The sequence below is a fragment of the Peromyscus californicus genome, unplaced genomic scaffold (assembly GCF_007827085.1).
Source record: "Peromyscus californicus insignis strain IS unplaced genomic scaffold, ASM782708v3 Scaffold_7__1_contigs__length_154581171, whole genome shotgun sequence".
Taxonomy (NCBI): Eukaryota; Metazoa; Chordata; class Mammalia; order Rodentia; family Cricetidae; genus Peromyscus; species Peromyscus californicus.
This window is the reverse complement of record NW_026294595.1, coordinates 65,110,813-65,134,371: the sequence shown is the minus strand read 5'-3', so window position 1 is coordinate 65,134,371 and position 23,559 is coordinate 65,110,813. Positions and strand designations below refer to the sequence as shown.

The 23,559-nt window shown below is 37.5% G+C and overlaps 1 protein-coding gene across 1 annotated transcript; it reads left to right on the top strand.

Annotated features, from left to right (window-relative positions):
* The first annotated feature begins 861 nt into the window (after positions 1-861).
* On the top strand, positions 862-1,797 carry LOC128101650 (olfactory receptor 4C15-like). The gene has a single exon (XM_052724953.1). The coding sequence runs from the start codon at positions 862-864 to the stop codon at positions 1,795-1,797; it is 936 nt and encodes a 311-aa protein (XP_052580913.1).
* The last annotated feature ends 21,762 nt before the right edge of the window (positions 1,798-23,559 follow it).

The following is a 23,559-nucleotide window of genomic DNA, read 5'->3' as shown; positions in this document are numbered from 1 at the left end:
ATGAATACATTTCTGTTGCACATATAGAAGAGAGAAATCTATAACATTTTAAAACTGCATCTACCTAGGAAAAATTAATTCATGAGCTAGAATATTTACATATATGTTTTATTAAAGAGTTTTCTATTGAAGGAGTTTTCAACTGCAAGAATTAATGACATGTAAACGTGAGTCTTATTTAGACATTTTTAACTTGATCTTCCTCTTGATCTTTGGTGATATGAAGATAAGTTTTTTAATCAACATGATTTATAGAAAATTCATATGAATTTCAAGCCATATGTCTTTCTCTATCAAATTTTTATTGTATACATAATTGGTAAGTAATTAAGTCTCAAGACTATACATTATATTCACAATGAAGTTTCTCTTTTTCACCAATGTGATTTTCACCAATTTTCATTTGTAGGTCATTGATCCATTGGCTTCTATTCCTTCATCATCTACCCTCTTGTCTTATCAAGATTCCTCATGCATAAATAAAGAAAATAATAGATACTTGAATGATTATATAGAGAAGTAAACTTTAGAAAACAATCACTACTCCGAAGTTCTCACTGAGATAAAATATCTCAATCATCATCCTGTTCAGTCTATTTAGTAGTCATGTGTGCTGGGACCTGTGTCTCCAAAGTCACCAGGTTAATGATAGTTTTGTTCATTTGATCTTAATATCTTTATTAACATTTGCACAAAAAATAGTTATACTGTCTCCTGCCACATAGTGTTGACAAGAAAGTTTATTCCTGAGCATTTTTGCATTATTTTATTTGTTGTTGATAATATTAAAATACATGAAGAAATTCTTTCTCATATTTAGGTTTATGTGAACTCATTTATTTTGTCTTTTTCTCAAGAATCATGCTAAACCAGAGCTTTGTCACTGAGTTCATACTTCTGGGACTTTCACAGAACCCAAAAGTTGAGAAAATATTGTTTGTTTTCTTTTTGTTGGTCTACCTTTTTACTATTGGGGGCAACATGTTAATTATGGTAACAATTGTATGCAGTCCCACACTCTTTGGTATCCCCATGTACTACTTTTTGTCTTTTCTATCTTTCTTGGATGCATGTGTTTCTTCTGTAATCACACCCAAGTTGATTATAGACTTCTTCTTTGAGAGGAAGACCATCTCTTTTGAATGTTGCATGACACAGCTATTTGCTGTCCACTTCTTCCCTGGGGCAGAAGTGATTGTTCTGTCAGCCATGGCCTATGACCGCTATGTGGCCATTTGCAAGCCCCTTCACTATTCTTCCATCATGAACAGGAGGGTGTGTGGCATTCTGGTGGGAGTAGCCTGGGCAGGAGGCTTCTTGCATGCTATCATACAAATTATCTTCACATTGCAGTTGCCCTTCTGTGGACCCAATTTTATTGATCATTTCATATGTGACTTGTTCCCATTACTAAAGCTTGCCTGCACTGACACACATATTTTTGGCATTTTAGTGTTTGCCAACAGCGGGGCTTTCTGCATCATTATTTTTTCTTTATTGGTTGTTTCTTATGGTGTCATCTTGTTCTCTCTGAGATCTCACAGCTCTGAAGGGCGGCGTAAAGCTCTCTCCACCTGTGGATCCCACATTACTGTTGTGCTTTTGTTCTTTGTCCCATGTATATTAATATATGCACGAAATAATTCTTCATTATCATTGGAGAAAAATGTTCTTATATTTTCTCATGTCTTGACACCATTGCTGAATCCTATAGTTTACACTTTCAGGAATAAAGAAATGAAGACTGCCATTGAGAAAATGTGGAGGAGATTGTTTAATATTCCTGGTAAACATTAAGTCATTTAATTTATAGGGATAGGAATATGGCTCAATTTGTTCCATAACTTGGTGTGTGTTCATGAGGACCTGAGTTGGGATCTTGATGTGCCTTTCCATCTTGCTGTGAATTTCTGATTCCAGTACAACTAAGGCAAATCTTGGACAACACTTTTAATGGTAACACTAACTTAAGAGTCTGTGGTGATATTTTAATTGTGCTTAAATGTGATTTTATTTGTATGTTAATAAATAAAGTTTGCCTGGTGATCAGAGGTCACATAGTGAGGTCATATAGCAAGCCATAAGCAGAATTCCGGGTGGTGGTAGCACATACCCTTCATTTGATCACATGGCAGGCAGAGTCTATGTGTGGTCAAGATCACAGCCAAGAGTCGTGACATGAGCTTTTAATCCCAGTACCAAACGTAGAGACCTGGAGGTCTATATAGACAAGCAGTGATGAGGAAGTCATGTGGCTGGGCTTAGAGCCAATGAGATGGCAGAACAAAAAGGCAATGAAAGCACAAGTCAGAGAGGAAGAAGCTCTCTCTGGGGAAGACTGCAGGTAATCTGGCTCTTTGCTAGTTGCTGTGATCTCTTTGGCTATTACCTCTGTATGTGGTTCTGTGTTTTTTTATTTAATAAGACTGTTTAGAAAATCATCTACAAGAGTTGATGCTTCTAGATTACTTAAGACACTTTATCTCACACCATCAGGTAGGCCCACTCTTTCCACCCCATAAACTTGTTCCCTTGACTATCAGATTGACACTGCTATCTCCATTTATGTTCTATACCCTTTATTTCATGAACCACTGAGAAACCATAGCTCTTCCTCATCCCATAGGCTTCGTGGCTTTTCCTGGATCTCTTCATAATGCTTCAATATTTATAAGCTCCTTTCAGAACTCTCATAAGCAGCCTACTCCTAAGTCATCTAACTCCCTAGAACTTCCAGGTAGGCCTGAGCCTCCAGAATCCAATTTCCCACGCATGCCTGTGCATAGTGAGTCAGGTATACAGAAATTGTTAGTGTCTGATGAGTCACATTAATTTGTAAATGTCAGCAGATATAGGTTATAATTCATGTAAAATTATTCTTCTGTGTTAGAACAGAAATGTGAAATTTACATAGAAAGAGTATATCTTTTGTATCTTGAATTGTGAATACGTAAATTGTGCTTCTTCTGGGTAACATCATCCTAAAATTTCAAGAATCTTTAAAATTTTCATGTCCTGTAGTGTTTGAATTAATACAGAATGGGTATGAATCAATGTATAAGAATATAGTGTACCAAGCTGTTTGGTATTTTCCCTTTATGAATGGGTCTAATGTGCAACTTCAAGATTTTTTTCTTTATCAAGAATGGACTCAATGCTCAGTCCTCTTATATTAAACATGCTTTCAAATCATCTTACAGATGGTATGAAAGGAATGAATATCCTCTGATGTCTAGAATCTACATTTTTAGAATTTTCAAACTCTGATAAAACTAGAATTAGAGTCTCATACCTTAAATCCACTACCTGGCAGGCTTTTTTGTGAACATTGCTGCAAGTTCAAGCCAAGTCTGGTCTAAAGAATGAGGCAGTTCTCAAAAATAACAGAAAATTTATGAATTCTCAAGATGAATTTTCTGAAAGAGCAGAAAATTTAAATCAGTCAACTAAAATCAGGAACAACTCATAGGTATCCACTGTCAGTCCTATTCAATACAGTACTTCATTTATCAGCGAATGCAATAAGACAAGGCAAAGAAATAAAATGGATACAGTGTCATATAATTTTGATCCTCATCTTCACATAATCTTCAATCACTTAGGAAACCAGCTTGCATGCACATATGTGAGGGATATTCTCGATTAGGCTATCCTCTAGAAACACCATTGAGGGTTCCTCTTGGATAATGTGGGAAGACCCACCTGACAAATGGAAGCTCTTCTCTTAGCTTGTGTCATGAATGCTACACACAAAAGGAAGCTAGCAAAGAGAAGATACTCCTTGGTCTGTGTGGTGATATTTTATTTGTGCACCCCCATCTGGATTTCTGTGAGTTGAAGGCTACACTGGGAACAGAGCCAGGCATGGGGGCACATACCTTTAATCCCAGCACTAACCATGGAGGTCTGGAGGTCTGGAGGTCTGAACAGACAGACAGGAAGTGATAGAGCCCTCTTTGTCTGGCAGAAAGAGGAAGAGATGTGACTGTGCAGAGAGAGGAATTAAGAAGGCAGGGACAGAAAGGCACATAGATGTGGGTATACAGGAAGTAGGTCTCTCTTTGACTGAGGCTTTCCTAGTGGTAAGAACGTGGGTGGCTTCTTTCTGCTTTCCTGATCTCTCAGTTTTTATCCCAATATCTGGCTTCGGGTTTTTTATTAATAAGATCATTTAACAATTTGTCTTACAGCTCTGCTTTGAAATTATGGTTGCACTATGACCAACTGCTTGAAAATCCTGGTGTCATAAGCACCAACCATGACGAATTGCCCAATGGAAATGTATAATCCTATATACTTTTTCTTCATTAGATTGCTATATCAGGAATTCTGTTGCTGCAATGAAAAACATAACTGATACAAAATTTAGTTTAAGGAATGAGGTTATTGTTCTAATAAACATAATCATAGGTTTCTTAGGCTTTCAGAACTTGTTTGTGGTACATTAGTCTAGAAAATCCCTAGCATGCCAGAGACAGTGTTTCAATGGCCACCCTGGTAGGAGCTTTGAAAATAAGAATACAGAGAAATTATGGACAAGGAAAGCTTTCATCATGAGATTTCAGAATCAATGAATGATTCTATTAGAAAATACGCCAGGGGTCATTTGAATGGTATTTGCTGAAAAAAATGGATTCATTTTTTTTTCTGTTCTGAGAACGTGACTGAAGTTGAATTTAAAGGCAATGCTTAATTTATTTGGTGAGACGAAATTTCAGGAGAGCAGAATATTCATTCTGTGGTTTGGCTCTCTTATATTGCACTTGGCCACATAAACAATGGAAGTGAACAATATGTGCATATTTTAGAAGACTAGGTGTGTGCTTAAAAAAAGAGTCTAAATATAAAAAATGAAACACTCTATGCTGTACTCTATAATAGCAAGTATGATCCAAAGGCAAGACCCAATCAATCAAGGGATCCAACATATAAAATGTGACCTTATCTGACAGGAAAAAAAAAATAGTAACTGAGCATGAAGCACAAGGAATTCAGTTCTCCCTGGTGGCAACTGCCTAGGGAGTGGTTTCTCCAGGATTATTAAAAGAAAGACAACAAACCTGCAGACAGTGTCAGACTATTGTTGCCTCCCCCAGCTGAAGGGTAGAAGAGTTGGCAACGTTGTCTTTGTGGGATTGGTTTTGGGGGAATGAAAGATATAAGATTGTAGAAGAGGGTTGTGGAAAGTTGCATTATTTTTTCAGAGAAGTTGAAGTTAAACCATGTATGTCAGGGCTGGAGTGTCTGTAGAGTCACAGAAGGTAACTGCTTGAAGCTGTGAAGAGGAAGCTTAAGATACAGTGAAGACCCAAGACTATCATAAATGCCAGAACCATAGAACATTCTCTACACATCTCTCCTCAGAGAGTGGAGCCAACTCATGGGAAAGGCTGCTGGTTACAGCAGCAGAAGTAAAGAGTGAGGTGTCAGATGATACATCACATGTTCTAGATGCTACAGCACATGGAGCTGCAGGGTTTTGTGTTTGCTCTTCTGAGTTGTCATTGTACTTTAGACCTGTCATTCCTGTGTTTGACTTTAGACATCACTTCTTTTTTTTTCTAGGATCTCCTCCTTCTCTTGCTCCTTATTTTCTCTCAGATTTCTCCTTCTATGCACACTTTCTGCTTTCCAGCCCTGACTAACCTTTCCCCTGCCTTGGTATTGCCTATTCAGTTCTTTTTTTAAATTTTTTTTGGTTTTATAATTCAATTTAATTTTACATATCAGCCATGTATTCCCCTGTCTTTCCCCCTCCCGCAATCCACCCCACATTCCCACAAGCCCACCCGCCATTCCCATCTCCTCCAGGGCAAAGACTCCCCTGGGAATTTAATTCAATCTGGTAGATTCAGTCAAGGCAGGTCCAGTCCCCTCCTTCCAGGCTGAGGGAAGTGTCCCTGCATAAGCCCCAGTTTCTAAACAGCCAGCTTATGCACTAAGGACATGTCCCATTCCCACTGCCTGGGTGCCTCCCAGACAGTTCAAGCTAATCAATTGTCTCACTTATCCAGAGGGCCTGATCCAGTTGGGGGCCCCTCAGCTGTTCATTGTTCATGTGTTTCCATTAGTTTGGCCATTTGTCCTTGTGCTTTTTCCAATCTTGATCTCAACATTTCTTGTTCATACAATCCCTCCTCTTTCTCGTCAGTTGGACTCCTGGAGCTCCACCTGGGGCCTGGCCATGGATCTTTGCATCTGCTTCCCTCAGTCATTGGATGAGATTTCTAGCATGACAGTTAGGGTGTTTGGCCATCTTATCACCAGAGTAGGTCAGTTCGGGCTGTCTATCAACCATTGCCAGTGGTCTATTGTGGAGGTACCTTTGTGGATTTCTGGGGACCTCTCTAGAATTTTCTTCTTCCTCTTGCCATGTGGTCTTCATTTATCATGGTCTCTTATTCCTTGTTCTCCCTCTCTGTTCTTGATACAGCTGGGATCTCCTGCTCCCCTAATGTCTCCATCGAACCATGCCCTTCATTACCCCACTCACGTCCAGGTTTTTCATGTAGATCTCATCCATTTCTCTGTCATTGGGCGATCCCTGTGTCTTTCTTAGGGTCCTGTTTTCTAGGTAGCCTCCCTGGTGTTGTGAGTAGCAGTCTAGTCATCTTTGTTTTACATACCATGTTTGTCTTTCTGAGTCTGGGTTACCTTACTCAGGATGATTTTTTTCCTAGATCTATCCATTTGCCTGCAAACCTCATGATGTTATTGTTTTTCTCTGCTGAGTAGTACTCCATTGTGTATATGTACCACATTTTATTTATCCATTCTTCAGTTGAAGGGCATCTAGGTTGTTTCCAGGTTCTGGCTATTACAAACAATGCTGATATGAACATAACTGAGCAAGTGCCTTAGTGGTATGATTGAGCATTCCTTGGGTATATGCCCAAGAGTGGTATAGCTGGGTCTTGGGGGAGACTGATTCCCAATTTTCTAAGAAGGAACCATATTGATTTCCAAAGTGGCTGTACAAGCTTGCATTCCCACCAGCAGTGGAGGAGAGTTCCCCTTGCTCCACATCCTCTCCAGCATAAGGTATCTTGAGTGTTTTTGATCTTAACCATTCTGACAGGTGTAAGGTGGTATCTCAGAGTCCTTTTGACTTGCATTTCCCTGATGGTAAGGGATGTTGAATAATTCCTTAAATGTCTTTCAGCCATTTGAGCTTTCTCTGTTGAGAATTCTCTGTTTAGTTCTATAGCTCATTTCTTAATTGGACTGTTGGGCATTTTGATGTCTAGTTTCTTGAGTTCTTTATATATCTGGATTTCAGCCCTCTGTCAGATGTGGGGATGGTGAAGAACTTTTCCCATTCTGTAGGATGTCGCTTTTTCTTGTTGATCGTGTCCTTTGCTCTACAAAAGCTTCTCAGTTTCAAGAGGTCCCATTGATTCATTGTTTCTCTCAGTGTCTGTGCTACTGGTGTTATGTTTAGGAAGTGATCTCCTATGTTCAAGACTACTTCCTACTTTCTCTTCTATCAGGTTCAGAGTACCTGGATTTATGTTGAGTTCTTTGATCCACTTGGACTTAAGTTTTATGCATGGTGACAGATATGGATCTATTTGCAGCCTTCTACACATTGACATCCAGTTATGCCAGCACCGTTTGTTGAAGATGCTTTCTTTTTTCCATTGTACAGTTTTGGCTTCTTTGTCAAATATTATATGTTCGTAGGTGTTCAGATTATTGTCAGGGTCTTCAGTCGATTCCACTGGTCCACATGTCAGGTTTTTATACCAGTACGAAGCTATTTTTATTACTTTAGCTCTATAGTAGAGCTTGAGGTCAGGGATTTTGATGCCTCCAGAGGTTGTTTTATTGTACGGGATTCTTTTGGCTATCCTGGGTTTTTTGTTTTTCCATATGAAGTTGAGTATTATTCTTTCCATGTCTGTGAAGAATTGTGTTGGTATTTTGATGTGGATTGCATTGAATCTGTTGATTGCTTTTGGTAAGAATGCCATTTTTACTATGTTAATCCTGCCTATCCATGAGCATGGGAGATCTTTCCATTTTCTGACATCTTCTTCAATTTCTTTTTTCAGGTACTTAAAGTTCTTGTCATATAGGTCCTTCACTTGTAGCATTAATCTTAAAAGGTGTTATTCATTAAGTCAAACCTGAGGCTTTTGTTTTGTACTAGCAAAGGATAAATCTACCATGCAGCTTAATGTGCCACTTGCAGAGGCCTCATTCCCGCCATACTGCAGGTCAAGCGTGCATGCCAGGAACCCACAAGTAGCTCAAACCTGCAGCTGCCGCTCATTTGAGAGAGACAATTAGGAAGCTGTTTTTAGCTCCATTTTAGAATCTTTTCTCAGGTTTTAGGTGGAAACTCTTGCCAACTCATTGGGCGCCATTTATAGAAGTAACCAACCAACCAACCAACCAACCAACCGTCTTATTAAATAAGAAACACAGAACCAATGCAAAGAAGAAAGCCAAGAGGTCAGAGATAAGAGCTAAAACCTTACCCTTCTTCCTTTGGTGGTCTTACCTCTCTGAACCAGAGCTACTTCCTGTGTTAAAATCCTTATATAGAATTTCTGTTCTGCCTTCTCATTGGTTGTAAACCCAACCATATGACCACCTTGTCACAGCCTGTCTATATAGAACTCCAGGTTTTCTATGATTGGTATTGAGATTAAAGGCATGTGTATCCAATACTGGCTGTATCCCTGAACACACAGAGACTTACCTAGCTCTGCCTACCAAGTGCTGGGATTACAAGAGTATGCCACCACTGCCCTGCTTTCCTATGGCTTCCTAATAGCTCTGACCCCCGGGCAACTTTATTTATTAACACACAAATAACATTTTAATACAAATAAAATATCACCATATTCACTTGCTTGGTTAGATTTACCCCAAGGTATACTATATCATTTGTGGCTACTGTAAAGGGTGATTTTCTCTGATTTCTTTCTCAGACTGTTTGTCAATTGTATATAGGAGGGCTACTGATTTTTTTGAGTTGATCTTATATCCTGCTATGTTGCTGAAGGTATTTATAAGCTGTATCAGTTCCTTGGTTGAATCTTTGGGGTCACTCATGTATACTGTCATGTCATCTGCAAATAAAGAAAGCTTGACTTCTTCCTTTCCAATTTGTATCCCCTTAATCTCCATATGTTGTCTTATTGCTCTGGCTAGAACTTCAAGTACTATATTGAATAAGTATGGAGAGAGTGGACAGCCTTGCCTTGTTCCTTATTTTAGTGGAATCGTTTTTAGTTTCTCTCCATTTAATTTGATGTTGGCTGTTGGCTTGCTATAAATTGCCTTTATTATGTTTAGGTATGTTCCCTGTATTCTTGATCTCTCCAAGACCTTTATCATGAAGGGGTGTTGGATTTTGTCAAATGCCTTTTCTGCATCTAGTGAGATGATCATGTGGTTTTTTTCTTTGAGTTTGTTTATATAGTGAATTACATTGACGGACTTTCGTATGTTGAACCACCCTTGCATCCCTGGAATGAAGCCTACTGGATCATGGTGGATAATTGTTTTGATGTGTTCTTTGAGTCTGTTTGCCAGTATTTTATTGAGTATTTTTGCATCGATGTTCATGAGGTAGATCGGTCTGTAGTTCCCTTTCTTTGTTGCATCTTTGTTTGGTTGAGGAATTAGGGTAATTGTAACCTATTAGAAGGAGTTTGGTAATGTTCCTTCTGCTTCTATTGTGTGGAACAATTTAAAGAGTATTGGTATTAACTCTTCTTTGAAGATCTGGTAGAATTCTGTGCTGAGACCATCTGGTCCTGGGCTTTTTTTGGTTGGGAGACTTTTAATGACTGATTCTATTTCCTTAGGTGTTATTGGATTATTTAAATAGTTTATCTGATCTTGATTTAACTTAGGTATGTGGTACCTATCCAGACAATTATCCATTTCTTTTGGATTTTCCAGTTTTGTGGAGTAGAGGTTTTTGAAGTATGACCTGATGATTCTCTGCATTTCCTCATTGTCTGTTGTCATGTCCCCCTTTTCACTTCTGGAATGGGAATGGTTACTCCGTGTCACTCTGTGTGTGAAATTGGTGAGTGTATGTTAATTTCAGAGAAGCTCAAAGTAGGAGCTCCTTTGAGCATTCCTTTCTTCTGATTACTGCTTATAGTTACCAAAGTGTCATATTTGCTTTTGGAGGAGAAAACTCATCAAATGTCTTATTGGTGTCTGGTCAGTAAATGTCAGAATATGGAGCTTTTAGGTAAGATTTGTCCACTGCAGCAACAGTGACTTACGATTTTCTGGGATAACCAATAACTTTCAGATATGATTTGAGATATTCTCAGATACACGTGCCTGATAGTATAAATTTTAGTAAAAACCTGTACCTAGTGAAATCATAGACCCTAGGGGAGAATATTTTTGTTTCTTTTCCCTAAGTGGACAAGGTGTCAAATGCCTCGTCAATGATTATATTTTCACCATATATTTTTAAACTGTCAGCTTTGGACAGAGAAAGTTCTTTTTGATGTGAGCAGAGGTTAATGCAGACATTTTTAACACTTCAAAATACTGAGAATAAGTAAATGATGAATACTCATCCCTTAATGGGACGGCTACAATATTTCCTTCAAAAGTATCTCAAAGTAGAAGACAGAACAGAATGTATGACCTGGAGAATAGGGACGTATGTTACGATGCATCGTCTGGTGGATATGTCACGATCAATGAACGTTGAAAAAACAACAACTCTAAATATCTGAATAAAACCTGCATAAGACTAGGCCGTTCTACAACATGGTTAAAAGATGTGTTCATGAGGCCCCTCTACTTCCTAAGAAACTATCAAAAGTTAAGGGTGGCAAGGCATATCTTTTTCTTCAAGTATGTAGGCATAGGTGAGTTCATGGTCTAGTAAGTAATCACCTATCAGTGTTCATATAGGCAACTATAAATTCAGTAAGTAAAATAAAAAGATATAGCTGTAAGAAAAGGATTGATTGATAATGAGAAGGGAATCTGGAAGATCGGAGGGAGAAGAAGGAAACATTATGGATGGTCCCTATTGCTGTGGGATGTCCTATATGCTATAAAAATATGTTTGATGATTGATTGATAAATAAAACACTGATTGGCCAATAGCCAGTCAGGAAGTATAGGATAGGCAGGACAAACAAAGAAGAGAGGCTGGGAGGTAGAAGTCGAGGGGAGATGCCAGCCTGCAGTCCAGGGAGCAGCATGTAAAGGCAGCAGGTAAAGCCACAGAACATGTGGTGACATACAGATTAACAGAAATGGGCTGAGTATAAGTGTAAGAGCTAGAAAATGGTAGGCCTGAGCTAATGACCAAGCAGTTTGATTAATATGAGCTTCTGAGTGATTATTTTATAAGTCATTGTGGGGTCCATGGGACTGGACAAGACTGGAGAAAAGTCCAGCTACACTCTGTGACTATAATACATTGTATACATGCATAAAATTGTCAAAATTAGGTGAAAGATAAAATAGTCTTAGATGAAGTAAATGATATTCTTATCAACATACATATCTCATATATTTATACATAAAATATTTTTCTTTAATGAACAGACCTTGATAGTGTTTCCAAAAACAATGCATATTGTTTATATATTCATTGATAGATCCCTCGTGACAGAAAGCATTTTCTCTAAATTCTGCACAGATAGTGCATTCCATCTATTATAAAATTGTGTACTATTTATTAAGATGATGGCATACAAAAACGTTTAACAAAATCCTCCCCAAATTAAATAAAAGCACAACATAATTTTGGATGGACATAGAAGAACTATAATACACAATTAATTAAAAAGGTATGTACATGGTGTGTTGGATTAACACTGGACCAGATTTTACAAACCTGAGGGAACTAGAAATTAGATTCACAGACTCATGTTGGCTCAGGACAACCTTTTATAACTTAAGATGCAGTCAAGCAGAAACTTTGGATCCTTCAGTTTTGTTTTGCACAGCAACCATGACGAACACAAACTCCACCTCACTATCAAGAGGTTCTCCTGCTTTTCCTTCGATGTAGAAGGATGAGCTGAAGAAAAGCAGAGAATCTTGGTCACCACTAAATGGACATTTGGCTACAGATAATAAAGAATAGCTATCTTCAGATTTTTTTTCTCACAGTTGTGTGGTGATATTTTATTTGTATGTTAATAAATAAAGTTTGCCTGGAGCTCAGAGGACATAGTTATCCATAAACAAAAGTCAGGTGGTGGTAGCACATGCCCTCAATCTGCTCACATGGCAGGCAGAGTCTCTGTGACAGCCAAGCATGGTGACACATGCCTTTAATCCCAGTATCAATCATAGAGATCTAGAGGTCTGTATAGACAGGCAGTGATGAGGAAGTGAGGTGGCTGGGCTAAGAGACAGTGAGAAGGCAGAACAGCAAGGCAATAAAGACACAGGTTAGATGGGAAGAGGTTGGTCTTTCTGGGGAAGCTACAGTGGAGTGATGAATAAGATTGGCTGGTGGCTTTCACCCCTGTATATGGCTCTGTGTTTCTTATTTAATAAGACTGTTTAGAAATTCCTCTACATAGTTGACACATGGTGAGGTTCATAAGGAACTTTATTTTTCATTTTCAGGGATGATTTTTACATTGTGAAAAATTTAACATGTGGTATAATCATGACCCATTCACTTCATAACTATTCTTGAGAAAACCCTGGGTGCTCAGAATGTTTACCTTTATAGAGGAGAACGTATGACTAAACTCAGTGGTTCAGAATGAATGAAATGATGCTTGAGGAGACCATAGATTAGCACTTCCCGATGAATTGTTGCTCAAGTGCCTACAGGGCTCAAATAACTGTTGTTATTTGCAAACTCCCTTTCTCCCTCCCTCTCCCCCCATCTCTCTCTCTCCCTCTCTCCCTCTCTCCCTCTCTCCCCCTCCCTCTCTCTCTCCCTTCATTCCTACCATCTTTTTTCCTTCTTTCTTTTCATCCTTCTTTCTGTCCAAGGAAGTTCTGTTTCATTCTGACTATGTATTTCTCATGTTTAATAGTATAAACCATATTTTAAGTGTTTCATCTTCAAGTTGGAACCAAATAATTCATTAATATGACACAAGTCTTTCTTTATCTCACCAACAATTCTTTCTTTTTCTAAATTCATGTCAATTTATTTATTAATAGTCTCATAAATATGACATTTTGGTTCAAATCTGGTGTGATTTGAGGTTGTTTAAAGAATGCTGATATTGGAACATGGTATTTGAAATGCTCCTACACATTTTGCAGTTCTTGATCATGAATAAACATGTTGTATTTTCACAAACACAGACTAACACAAAGCACAGAGAGGTCACTAATGCTCAAAAACTGTGACTCAAGTCACAGAGTAAATTCTTCTAATTTAATCTTGTCCACTTTATTTCCCCTCAGCTTTAGGATCCACTTTAAACATTTCAAGAAAACTAAGTGTTTGAAACTGAACCATTTCAGTGCTATCTCTTGGCCTAGTCTCTCTCTGAATCACCAAGACATCATTCATCAAGTAGGAAGAAAAAAAGACAGCAAAGTCCTTTCACCTTCATTTCAGAAACCCTAAGACAAGACAAACTGGGATATTTAAGAGATCAGGAGAGCAACATTTGGGGACAGAAAAAGATTCTGAAGAGAATGTATTTCCCACAGGATCATAGAAAGGAATTTTCTTAGCTATAAAAAAAAGAAAATAAATCTTTTACTAGTAAATGATTAATTTAGATAAAAATATTATTGCCTTATGGAATTTAATATATGGAACAACTAAAATTTATATTATATATTATAAATAATTTTTTAGATTATAATCTATTGTTATTTGTAATAACAGTATTTATTTGTATGCATTATATTTGAAAGCAATTGTTTATACGGATACCATGCTACTTGTTCCTCTGATAGCTTTGAGTACTATATCATGTCATAGTTAACAAAGACATCCTATTACCTGCAGGTAAATTGGTGCCATAATTAACTTTGCTGCTAAAATGAATGTGAAGGAAATAATGGACACTGATCTAGGGTATTCCCAAGGTCACATCTCAAGGTCACTGCTCAGGAGACAGTGGCTACTGTTTTTGCTATGAGAACACAGAGAGATCAGGAATAGATCCACCATTTTCAAATGTATAGCTGTTTGAGCAAAGAGATCATGGAATATTTAATATAATAAATATAGAAACAATGGGTTGTTTCCTATATGAGAATATGGATTTGAAACCAAAGATCACAGAAAATGGAAAGTGTTGACTCCACCATATGGTTGTTCACAGAAAGATAATAACCAATCAAAATAATCATGTGAGGAACTTCTTAAGTGAGCTCATTTGTTCCATGTTTAATAATCTGTGGAATGGTCTACAAGCCTCAAGCTGTTTTCAGTGGGTTTTAATCTTGGTGTTTAGTTTTAAATGTTTAGCTAAAAAAAACCTTATTATAAATAAAATCTGTACTTTTATGTTTACTTTTAGATTATATAATATATTTAAAATACTTAAAAATTAACATTTAACTTTCTTCTGCTTAACAGATAAATTGCTTCATCTCTGATGTATTCATATTATTAGTGTATTTATACTATCATGTGATAGTTATTTGTAATAGACTTGTTTATATATCATACCTGTTATGAATATTTTAGATAGTTCTCATGTTCCAATATTTTAGGTACTGCATTATATTCTGTTGTAAAATTCTATCATCCTATTTTTAGAACAAGTTTCATGTCTGGAGTGCTACCTCAAATACATGAACAGGCTTAGGTTATACTGTTATTTCTTAAGGTGTGTTCTGAAAGCATTGCATGACTGAAGCACTGTCATTGTACTTGAACACATTTTAAAATGTGATCATGAAATAATACAAAATAAAATGTGATCATAACAAGATATTTTTCTTTTGACTGATACTAATTTTTCTCAATTTAGATGTGCAGACATGGTTTAAATAATGCTGACCTCACTATTCACAAGTTCCTTTTGAAATACTGCTTGCAAAATATGATGACAATTACTATGTGTTTGACTGACTGTGATAGCATAAATTTATAATCCTAGGATCTACAGGTGAAGGCAGGATTATCAGAAGTTCAAAGTCATCCTAGCCTACATGGTGAGTTTGAGTCCAACCTGCACTACATTAGATCTTGTCAACCCTCACAAAAATGAGAACTTACCTCTTGTCTTTGGTGGACAGTAAATCTTTATGTATAGTAGCGCATTCAATTACAAAGTTACAATTGGTTATCCTATACCAATGATCAGCCCAGAGTAGTTTCTTTTTGCAGTATGTGGCAGTTAGTGCATAGACTCACAATTCTTCCAAGTATGGAAAATAAGTAACCGTTTAATGGCACAGCTTTATTACACCCTCCAAGATCTAGAAAATTCTTTCAAAGAGAGGGCAGAATGAATGAAAGATATTGGAGGTGAGAGGAGTGTGGGAGCCCGTTCTCGGGTTCCTCGTGGCTTTACCCAGCAGGTCCGCATAGAGAGGATGGTTAGGACTACGGGCCTGAGTGCAGGTGTCTGAGATGGTCTGCACTTGGCTGTGCTGGGGGAGGAGGTCCTTTGCTCCATCCCTTGGCGTCTCTATAAATACCCTGGGGCAGAGACAGTCGGGGCCCGTTGGAATAGGTTCTAGGCCCTCTCGAGGCTATCCTTTATTTTCTATCTGTTTATCTCCACGATATTCTCCACAATAAATCCTTCTATCTAATATTTCCTGCTGCTCGCACTCAAGAAAACTCTGGGGAACTGTGGGGGTGGTTGGGTAAACGCCCAACAGAATGGCACCATGAACAGGGACTAAAGAGAAAAGAAAAAAAGGGACTGAAGAAAAAAAGGGGGGACTAAAAAAAGGGACAAAAAAGGGGGACTAAAGACAAATGAACAGGGACTAAAGACAAAGTTATAGGGACTAAAGATAAAGGAAAATAATAGTTTTATTACAGAGTTTTTGGCGAAAGTGCTGAGTTCAGCCCTGCCAGTGGGTAAGGCATGCCGGTGTTATAGAAAAAATATATTTTTATATATATATTATTGAGAGGCAGGTGTTTTATCCTCGAGAGAACAGGAAAGCGGACTGGAAGGATGTCCGATGCTGCAACGAAATTCTCTTCTGTCAAAATTTTCTATCTTCTATCCCTTTCTCAATTTCTGTGAAAAATAAGTGTAAGGCATAGGGTAGTAAAATAGTGTAGGAAAAACTTAGAAGTGTAAGATTGTGTAGGAAAAAATAAGTAAGGCAACTAGACAGAAAAACTCTTCAATTTTCTAACTTTGGGGGCTATGAACGCAAACTGGGAAAAACATTTTCTTTGGGCTTTATGGGTAGTACAAAAGCTCTGCTCTGAGCTTATGGGGAAGAAAGTTTCCTATGGAAGATTTTGACCTGGGGACAGCTGAAATGCTAAGTCCAAGCAGCAGGAGAAAGTGTTTTCTCCCTGAGGCAAAAATGGGGGTGTAAAAAGCCAAAGTTTAAAGTTCAGAAGTTTTGGGGAAAGTTGGTCTTTCTCTCTTGGGGAAAAAAATCTTTCTCTTAAACTATAAAGCTTTCCTTGGAAATTTTTTTTGGGAAAAAAATCTCTAACAAGCCTTAATCTTTCTCAAACTAAAAGCTCTCTTAAACTTAAAAACTAAAGCCTTTAACTTTCTCAGAAGGACAAATTAGAATCACCTGAAGATATTAGTATGGGGACCACCTGTGATTAGCTCTAAGGGAAAACAACAAACCTCTTAAGACAGCAAAACCTCTCTAAGTTCTTTCAAGCTTTAAAAATCCTCCCTGCAATGCAGGAGGCAGGGACAAGTTCCTAAAAACCTCTTCTAAGCTCTGTCTCTTCAAGCTAGTAAAAGATAGTGTACATTTTCCTTGCTGGGGATTACAAATTGCTTCTGAAAAATACAGAGGAGATACTATTAATTACTTATGATATAAAATAGGTCTACAAAAATTTAGAGCCCACAAGGTATAAATCAGTAGAGATCAACTTATAATGACTTTCAAAGATTGCTAGGAGACATTTCCAATTTACAGCCCACAACTGGGATAAGTCCTGATGAACTGAGTAATTTGTTCAGTACCCTAGATGGGAACAAGGACTTAAATATATGAATTGTTTTATGGTCCATTTCTGAGATTGGAGGAATATTAATCTGGGTATTCCATTGCTGTAACCACAACAAAAAAGCAAAGAAAGATGAAGACTGGTCTTTCTTCTTTTTTTATCTTTATATTTGAGATTATTATACAACGACATTGTTTCTCCTTTGCCTTTCCTCCCTCCAAACCCTTCCACATATCCTTCCTCTCTCTCTTTCAAATTCATGCCTCCTTTTCAATTAATTGTTACCATATGCATATGTGTTTGTACTCCTAAATACAACATGCTCAGACTCTAAAAAAAAAAAAAAAAAAAAAAAAAAAAAAAAAAAAAAAAAAAAAAAAAAAAGATAGTGGGTCAGAGTACCCTGAGGGAAATGCTTGGGAGACTGTGGGTAAAGAGCTACAGAGAGCCCAAAAGAGCTGGAAACTTTACCTGAGAAAAGCAAAAAAAGCCAAGCTTTTCACTTATGCCCAGCTGAGGCATCAAGGGTTTTGTTTCTGAGTGAGCATCTTTGAAAAGGTGCTCCTAATCTTCCTAAAACAAAGATCCTCTGAAGCATTGTATCCTTGCTTCTGACCAAAAACCCAGAGGCGACAGGCCAGCATCTCTGAGTTGGAGTTCATTTCAGGGATACTAGGGTTCCTGCAGTTGTAAACTTCCTGGAGCACAGAGCTGAGGCAGGAAGGTGCAGGACCCAGGGGAAGATTGCCAATGAACAAAGCTAAAGCCTGTGGGAATGGCACAGTTGTCCGCTTTCCTACAAGTCCCAGGTTGATAGGTCCACAGATGCAAAAAGAAATCTGAGAAAAGCTTTCCTATCAGACTAAGGACCTTTCTGGGAAAACAGTAAAGCTGAACTGAGTCTGAAGCAGTTGTGCTGCTGAGTCAGAATGCTGTCTGGGGAAAGAGCCCAGCCAGGGCAGAACAGAACTATCCAGGAGTAAAGCTTTCTTTTCTGTCAGAGAAAGCACCTCTTTGAGAAAAGCTTTGTTTCAACTAACTCCTGTGAGATGAGGGGGAGTGTAGCCCTAAGGGGTGATTGCCTCTGGCTTAAGCTCTGTGCTTGAGCACCCAGACAAACACAACCCACTGGGGGACTGGGCCAGGTGAAGGCCTAATGAAACAAAACACCTGTCTTAATGGAAGTTTAGAAAGGCAAAAACCTCCCTTGTTAGATTTCCATTCTGTACCCAAACCACACAGACCCTGAAAACAAACGGACAAAAAAAACCCTACCTTCAGTAGCAGGGAAAGCTGCCACTGTAGTGGCGGAAATTGTTTCTGGGGTAGAGGGGATAAATTGAGACCAAACTGGGAACTGTCTGGGAGAAAGACTCTGAAGAAACAGAGAAAGGACATAATCCTCCCCAGAAAATATATGACCTGAAAAAGCTGCTAGAATTTGAGGCAGATTTGGGGGGAGAAAAAAAAAGCCCCTACCTCCAAAGGCAGCTAGCAGAGGTACAGAGCTGCAGACAGATATTTGAAGCTCTGCATCTGGGGGGGGGGGGGGGAAGGAACAAGCAAAATGAGAATAAAATCAGTGGGAGAAAATCTCTCTGAAAGAGCTATGGAAAAGCTGTTGTACATGATCTTATTTTTCACTGACTGGCTAAGACAAATACAAGCCCCGAGGAAAGTTGCTATGAGAAATTGCCCACCTCAATGCGCGCTAACGAGGCAGGTGCAGTTCTGATCTGGGGGCCAGTGTCAAATGAAGGAGAGACACCTGTTAAAGCCAGCTGAGGAGAGAATAGGAATCTCCCAATGTGTCATAATTGAAAATGTAAAATGATTGTTCAAATCTCCTATTGCAAAAGCAAAAAACTTTGTTCAAACCTCCTGGGCAAGAATTTGTAAGCAAGTCTGGTAAAAAAGAACCACTTGACTCTCAGACCCAAAAAGAACTATGAGAAATGACTGATATAAGGGAAATGATATAAAGGATTGATATAAGGGACTGATATTATTATGGATTGATATAAGGGAAATGCATTCTGGGAAAGGTAGTTTTTCTGCTAAAGATGGCGACATTGCCCTAAAACATTTTGTCAGCTCGAAAATACGTTCCTGGTAAATTTAAAATACAGCTCTTAAAAGAATAAGGAGGAAAATCATCTAAGAGTTTAAGTGTCAGTTCCAATGAAAAATTTAAAGGATACGGAACTAGGTGCTTCACGGTTTGGTGCTCCATTGGTAAAATGCCTTATTTACCCTAATAGCTGTGCAAAGTTTTTACAGTAGCTGGTTGACAGAAAGCTACCTATAAGAGCAAACAAGCCACTTTAAAATCCTTAAAACAAGGGAAAGCAGTTTATACACTGAACATTGTCTTAGATATAAAGAAACTTATGTGAAACTAAAAATTATTTACCTCTTGAACAAACAGCCTGCAATGAGTGATTCCTTTGCAAATCTAATTAAGGGGATAAGAAACAGGCATTCAAAAAGAAATGACATATTTATAGATCGGAAAAAACTTCAGACAATCTAGCTGTCTTACAAAAGAGTTGCTTCACCTGAAAGTTCCTTATAAGAAATCAATGCTAAATATCACAGCTGCTAATAATATCAGGAGTTAAAGCTAATGAAGTGAAAATACTAAATACAGTTCGGAGCTGTGCCACTTGTGGCTTTACTAGCTCCTTTAGAAAAATACTTTATATCACCTAATAGCTGTGCAGTATTTTGGCGAAGAGCTTTACAGCAGCTAAATACGGTAATTTCACCCTCAGCATGAAGTGAAGTTTTTCGGTAGAGCAAACCAAAAGTACTGCTGTAATAGAAATGTTTGTCTGAATTGAAGCACTTAGGGGAACTATTATGAATTTGGGTGAAGGAACAGCCTCTAGTTAAAAACCGTCTACCACTGACAATGCATCTCTGCCGGTCCAAAACGGCTGAGAGAACTGGCAACTTTGGAGTGTACTGTCATCCTGGGAAGGTTACAGTCCCCTAGCAACAACTATCACAATTCTATAACAACAACACTCACTAAACCCCAGTGCTTTATAACAAAGCTGACTATAAACTCTAAACTTTAGAAATGATGTACGTACTTCCTGTCTAGTTAAGAGAATCTTTCTAATAGAGATAGTGATAATAATTAAGAGAGAGAAGTAGAAAAAGATGAAAATAAGATATGTGAGTTTGTAGAAATTATTCTGTCTTGTTAGATCTGTGTTAAGAAATCTTTAGGTGTTTGCTAAATCAGATATATGCTATTGGTAGCCCTATATAAGTTTGTAAAATAGATCTATAGAGTTCCTTTAAGAAATTAAGCTAGCAAAAAATATCTAAGGTAGTCTTAAGACATGTAGTAATAAGCTTGTAAGAAGTAAAGATACTAGTTGTAAATGAAAGTTTAAATAAGAAATAAGATAAGAAGTATATAAGAAGTAAGAAATATATTTGCTAAAGTAGTTCTATAGTTTCCTTAAGGAGTATAAATAAGTAGATGTTAATATGTTATATGTGAGTTTGTACAATGTAAATGTTGAATGTGAGTCTAAATGCTTTGCAAGGCAAAAAATGTTAAGAGTGAGTCTATTTTTAATGTATATGGTTGAAAGAATCTGAGACACAGAGGCAGTGTCCTAGTAGACTGCAAAGTAGGCAGTCTGAATGGTTTCAAAAGCTCCAGAAGCTACTAAGAAGCTAAGAATGGTGGACGCCAGAAGCAACACAAGGCATCCACAGCTGAGATCCATGGAAAATCGACGCAACACAGAAAAACCTGAGCTAACATCAAAAACGGTGCGGTTTAGAATACTACTGTACCTAAAAAGGTCTCTGGCTTGAGAATAAGTTCAGAGATGCTTGTTTGAACAAAAATTTTTAACTGCAAAAAGTTTTGGTTGAAAAACTTCTCTTCATATTTGGAAGTGAAAGCCTGATACCAGAATTTATTTCTTGTTTGAACTTTTTGAACATAAAATGAGATAAAATTACAAAAAGATTTTGGATATGGATTTCTCATATTTGGAAGGCTAGTACCAGAATTTATCATTTGAATTTTAAGACTTAAGAAATGAAATGAATAATAGAGATTTCATTGATATGGGACAATTTTGAGTTTACTTATAGTAATGACCTAGGAACTGTTTTCTGGAATTGGGTTAAAAATGGAACTGTTTAAATGAAGAAATTTATTATTTCTACCTAGAATCAAGATGCAGTTTTGTGTATGCATATATGCTTTATTAATTGGTGATTCATGAATTGTTTTGTGTAACTGTTTATGTAAAAATGAAATTACTTACAGAACTGGTTTTGTGTTATAAATGGAACTGTTTAAATGGAAAAGTTTGGTTCTCTAACTAGGCTTGAGATTTTGCTTAAATTATAAAGAAAAGGGGGAGAGTTAATATTCCTTAGTCTAATTTCAAAAGTTGTTTGAGTGGATTAATGTCATGTTTTTGTTAGTAAGAAATGCAAATGGGGTATATTAAGAGACTACTTTTAAAGTGTAAAAAGTTTTATTAAGAAACTGCTTTTGGATGTTTTGCTAAGTTTTCAAAGTGTTAGTGGTTAGATGGAGAAGATTGCTTTTCAATATGGGTTTGTAGGAATTGTATAAGTTTGGGTTCCTCTAACTAAGTTTGAGATTTTGTTTAAAAAATTATAAAGAAAAGGAGGAGTTATGAGGTTGAATTATGTTTGCAGAAATTGTTTAACCCATTGATATTAATGCACCCTGGTTTTGTGGAGTTAAGGAAATATTTACGTTTGATGTGAATACATCAAAGTTTTTCCTACGTTCTGTTAGTGAGAAAATTCAAATGATTAAGAATTAAAGTTGTAAGACGGAGAAAATGGTTAACTATATATAGCACCAAATATGCTAATTCAAATGGTTCTGTTAAGAATTTGCTTTGAGTTGTAAGATTGAGAGGATTTTGACTATATGAATATTAGTTAACCTGTTGAAGGTAATGATGAATCCAAGGGATTAAGTTTGCAATTGCATTAAGTTTTTGGTTTAGAAAGGGCTTGAGGCAGCTAAGACTGCTGTAGTCACCTTGAACCTAATTCAAAAGAGAAATGCCATCTTTATCATCCTCTACTACCATATTAGGAGGTGTAACAGCTATGGAGATTACTGTAAGCCATTAATAGTTATTTTTTATATATTAAGAAAGGGGGACCTGTGGGAGCCCATTCTCGGGTTCCTCGTGGCTTTACCTAGCAGGTCCGCATAGAGGATGATTAGGACCATGGGCCTGAGTGCAGGTGTCTGAGATTGTCTGCACTTGGTTGTGCTTGGGGGGAGGTCTTTTGCTCCACCCCTTGGCGTCTCTATAAAAACCCTGGGGCAGAAACAGTTGGGGCCCATTGGAATAGGTTCCAGGCCCTCTTGAGGCTATCCTTTCTTTTCTATCTGTTTATCTCTGTGATATTCTCCGCAATAAATCCTTCTATCTAATATTTCCTGCTGCTCACACTCAAGAAAACTCTGGGGAACTGTGGGGGTGGTTGGGTAAACGCCCCACAGAGGAGGCTGTGAAATCAGTTGTACTGGATATGATAGTGAAATTGGAATTACAAATAAACAGCACGTGTTGATACCTGCACAATACTGGCACAAGATTCAATCCTGTAACATTTCAACATTGATAAAGAATAGATTTGTAAGTTATGTCCCCTCATTGAGGAGATACTGAAAATTAAAAATTGCTTGATATGAGGTATCACTTTGTTTGGGTACATAATAACTATAGTGAAGTCGAATAAACTCCAATAAATAATTCCCAGCCTATGATCATGCAAGTAACCTTACAGCCTATGGGTTATAAACAAAAGCAGTAGATACAAAAGTACCAGCTGTGAGGAGGGGGTTGGTCATCAGGATTGGAAGGTGGGCAAAAGAAAGTAATAGTAATGGGTAGTCAGTATGATCATGATACATTGTATATATCTGTGAAATTATCAGTAAGCAAATAAAAATGTTCTCATAGGAAATTAATACATGTTTTAATACATACAATCCTTGCTAGTATTTTCCTAAAACCATACAAATTACCCACATACACTAATTGGTAGATTCCTCACGACTAAAGTTGGCTTTTATTTTGGTTAGTACACAAGCATTCCACTTAAATTCTGCATAAAGATGCTGCATTCTGCCCATTATAATAGTGTTTTACTGCTGAGTGTAATACTATCTTAAAGATTATCAAATAGAAACTTCTCCACCCCAGTATTTTAAATTTGGCTTTGGTTGAGAGTGGAAGTGTTATAAAGAATTAAGTGAAAAGGTACATGAAATTGTGCCTTGGATACTCCTGGGACCAAAAATCTTACAAACCTTCAGGGAGCTAAGAATAGTTCTCACAGGTGGATCATCTCTCAAGAAACCCACATTAAATTCCATTCACTATTAAAGTGGAATGTTGACTTTTTATTATACTTTTATTCTTAAAACATGATGCAGACAATGTTGATGGGGGAATGTCTTTCTGTATGCT